At 46.9% G+C, this 2,701-nt stretch overlaps 3 protein-coding genes across 3 annotated transcripts; 2 read left to right on the top strand and 1 right to left on the bottom strand.

The window, feature by feature from the left end:
• Positions 1–73: 73 nt before the first annotated feature.
• Positions 74–442, bottom strand: TEOVI_000342300 (uncharacterized protein; the record flags this gene model as incomplete). Its single annotated transcript, XM_067226329.1, has 1 exon — positions 74–442. One exon carries the CDS (start codon positions 440–442, stop codon positions 74–76), a length of 369 nt encoding a protein of 122 aa, XP_067082430.1.
• A 39-nt stretch (positions 443–481) lies between these two features.
• TEOVI_000342200 (uncharacterized protein) lies at positions 482–760 on the top strand (the record flags this gene model as incomplete). The annotated part of the gene is made up of 1 exon (XM_067226328.1): positions 482–760. One exon carries the CDS (start codon positions 482–484, stop codon positions 758–760), a length of 279 nt encoding a protein of 92 aa, XP_067082429.1.
• A 204-nt stretch (positions 761–964) lies between these two features.
• On the top strand, positions 965–1,984 carry TEOVI_000342100 (rab1 (small gtp-binding protein rab1, putative); the record flags this gene model as incomplete). The annotated part of the gene is made up of 1 exon (XM_067226327.1): positions 965–1,984. The coding sequence occupies one exon, from the start codon at positions 965–967 to the stop codon at positions 1,982–1,984; it is 1,020 nt and encodes a 339-aa protein (XP_067082428.1).
• Between the last annotated feature and the right edge of the window lie 717 nt (positions 1,985–2,701).

The following is a 2,701-nucleotide window of genomic DNA, read 5'->3' as shown; positions in this document are numbered from 1 at the left end:
TCAACTGAATTGTTGTGTTTGTTAGATAAAACTTTAAGAGTTCGTGTTCCATTAGTTGCACTGGAGAACTTCTCTAGCAATCGATGAAAGCGGTGATGTTGCTTGATTTCAAATGCTCATGCGACCAATGTGGAGCATTCGGTTGAGAAATGAAATCCCCTTTTGTTTCTCTGTTTCTGGTGTGTAAAAACGCAGTGTGCTTACGGTGTCTCCTCGTGCCTCCTTTGTCTTTGCAAAAAAAAAAAAGACGTTGCACTTGACTTGTTTCCGGTTTTTGGCACATGTTGGGTTGAGAGTGAAAAGTAATGGGTAACTGGATATATCTTCCTTTTTTATCTAGGGGGGAAAAACAACTGTATGCGAGGGGGCTTAGTGTTATTATTTCATTGGAAAGTGGTTGACGGGTACTTGCCGGCGTGTGGTGCAAATTGTTTCCTTGCATAGTGCTGGGTGTAATCAGTGGTGGTATTTTTTTTTCCAAATGACGGGTGTGCACAAGGAACGAGTAGTAAGAGTGAAATACGGAGGCATGAGGTTCAGTGGAGCTAAAACTGTGCAGAAATTGCTATTGGTCACTACGCCTATGAATTTTAAATGCTCAACTGGTGGGGGTACGGCGCAGGACTCGTGTATTCACTACCCCAAAAAGGTCCCACGAGGGGCCAACAACAGTGCTTGGAGGTCCGTTGGCGTCTTGTGGAACTCCGAATACACGGATTATGTGCCAAGTAATTTGTACAGTCGATATCTTTGTTTTTAGCCGCGAGTGCCGAGGCTTGGTCGTTGCGCATGTGCCAACAATCCGGTGGAGCAGCTATGAGCTGCGATACAGGCGCGTGCTTGCGTGCCACATCACTTCCCCCTTATTTGCCATTTTTTAATTACATAACTAATAGCGGTTCCTAAGGCGTTTTTAGCACCTATTTATTGGCGGCCGGGGCTTGTCCCCTTCTCACCATTACCAATGCCAGCACCCGCCTCTGATGTTGTGGCTTGCGCCATCTGCTTGGAGCAATGGTCAGATCCTGTAGAACTATTGCCGTGTACGCATATATTTTGCCGAGGTTGTGTTTCAACTGCAACTGTGTGTCCCATATGTCGCGCAGAGGTGACTGGGCTACGTACCGCTAACCGATACTTGGTAGATGCCTCTATGTCCCTAGTTAAAATGAAGGAACGGGATGAAAAGGCACGCGAGGAGGCGGAAAAATTGCTAAATGAAGTCATCGAGCAATCACAGGGGAAAATGTATAAGCCTACCGCGGCTGCCGGTGTGGGAGTTAACGCACAGCCGCACAACCGGCGGATGAGGGTGGAAACGCTAAGAAGCATGCTTGATTATATTTTTAAGATTATACTCGTCGGTGATAGTTATGTTGGGAAGACCCGATTCTTGAAGAATCTCGTTGGTGCTATCGGCCTCGGGGATCAATGCGTCACCACCCTCAGCGTTGATGTCGTTAATCATTACGTTATCGTTGATGGAAAGACAGTTCAGGTTTTAATGTATGATACTTGCGGCCAGGAACGTTTCCGAGCCATGACAGCACAGTTCTACCGTGACGCCCACGGTGCCATAATGGTGTACGACACCACTCAAATTGGGAGTTTCGACAATATCGAAGTGTGGTTCTCGCAGCTCAACAGTTTTGGTTGTGAAAATACGAGCAAAATACTTGTCGGAAATAAATGTGATCTCCCCGAAAGAAGGGCCGTTGAAATTGGGCGGGCCAGAGCCCTGGCCGACAAACTGGGCGTTCCCTTTATAGAAACGAGCGCAATGACTGGTGCCGGAGTTGCCGTAGCAGTTGAGGCCTTAGTGAGAATGATTATGAGACAACAACCTGTTCCACTAGCCAGCCAATGGGCAGGCAGTAAAAGCGGACATAGAAATGCAGTCAATTTGGAAAGACCCCGCCGGGAGAACGGCACCGGCAGACGGTCTGAGAGGAGCCAGAGAAATGATAATTGTTGCTGCCAATAAGATGAGCTTACCATAGCCTTGTGTGAATGGTGCGTTAACAAAGGGTCTCGCCCCAATATCCAGTCAGTGAGTTAACTTAGGTGTAATGTGCATGTGCAAACGCAGTCTTTGATTTCTTTTATTGATGTTCCTGTGCTTCTCCTCCCCTCAAAAAAAAATAAAATAAAAGGAAAGCTGACGATGCCCTTAGGGAGTCAAGAAGATGGTTCGATGTCCCTTCTGTGCGTCCAACGAGGTGCGCGCACTTTCCACCGCTAAGTTCTGCGCCTCGCTCACAACCGTAAAACAAGAGTCTTTTTTTTTCTTTTTGAATAATGCACATGCAGACGATCTGCCCCCCTCATTCACACACATATACACATATACAAAGACACTGTGAAGCGATAAAAAGCAGCGTCGAGACCTGGCGAAATGCAGTGTCTCCGCTTCGTCAATGGTAAAAAGTGTTCAGTTAACACAGTGGGTGCATCCCTTTCTGCAGTGTCATGCGTGGTGGCGTTTATAGCCTTCATTGCTGAAATTAATTCTGAGGGTTGGCAATATAGGGGGAAGGTATGGTTAGATGCACCAATTGAGCGACAGGTCCCATTTAGGGATCCGAAAGTCGTTTTTGTTGTCGTTCAGACCCGACCCTCTCCAGGTTGGTGCAGAATGTTGATGACTGCTGTTGTCACGAATGTTTCTGTAATTTCTATTGGTATGGGTGGGAATTACAGT

This window comes from Trypanosoma equiperdum (genome assembly GCF_001457755.1).
Source record: "Trypanosoma equiperdum strain OVI genome assembly, contig: ctg_744, whole genome shotgun sequence".
NCBI classification, from domain to species: Eukaryota; Euglenozoa; class Kinetoplastea; order Trypanosomatida; family Trypanosomatidae; genus Trypanosoma; species Trypanosoma equiperdum.
Note: the sequence above shows the minus strand (reverse complement) of the source record. Positions and strands in the feature narration are given on the sequence as shown.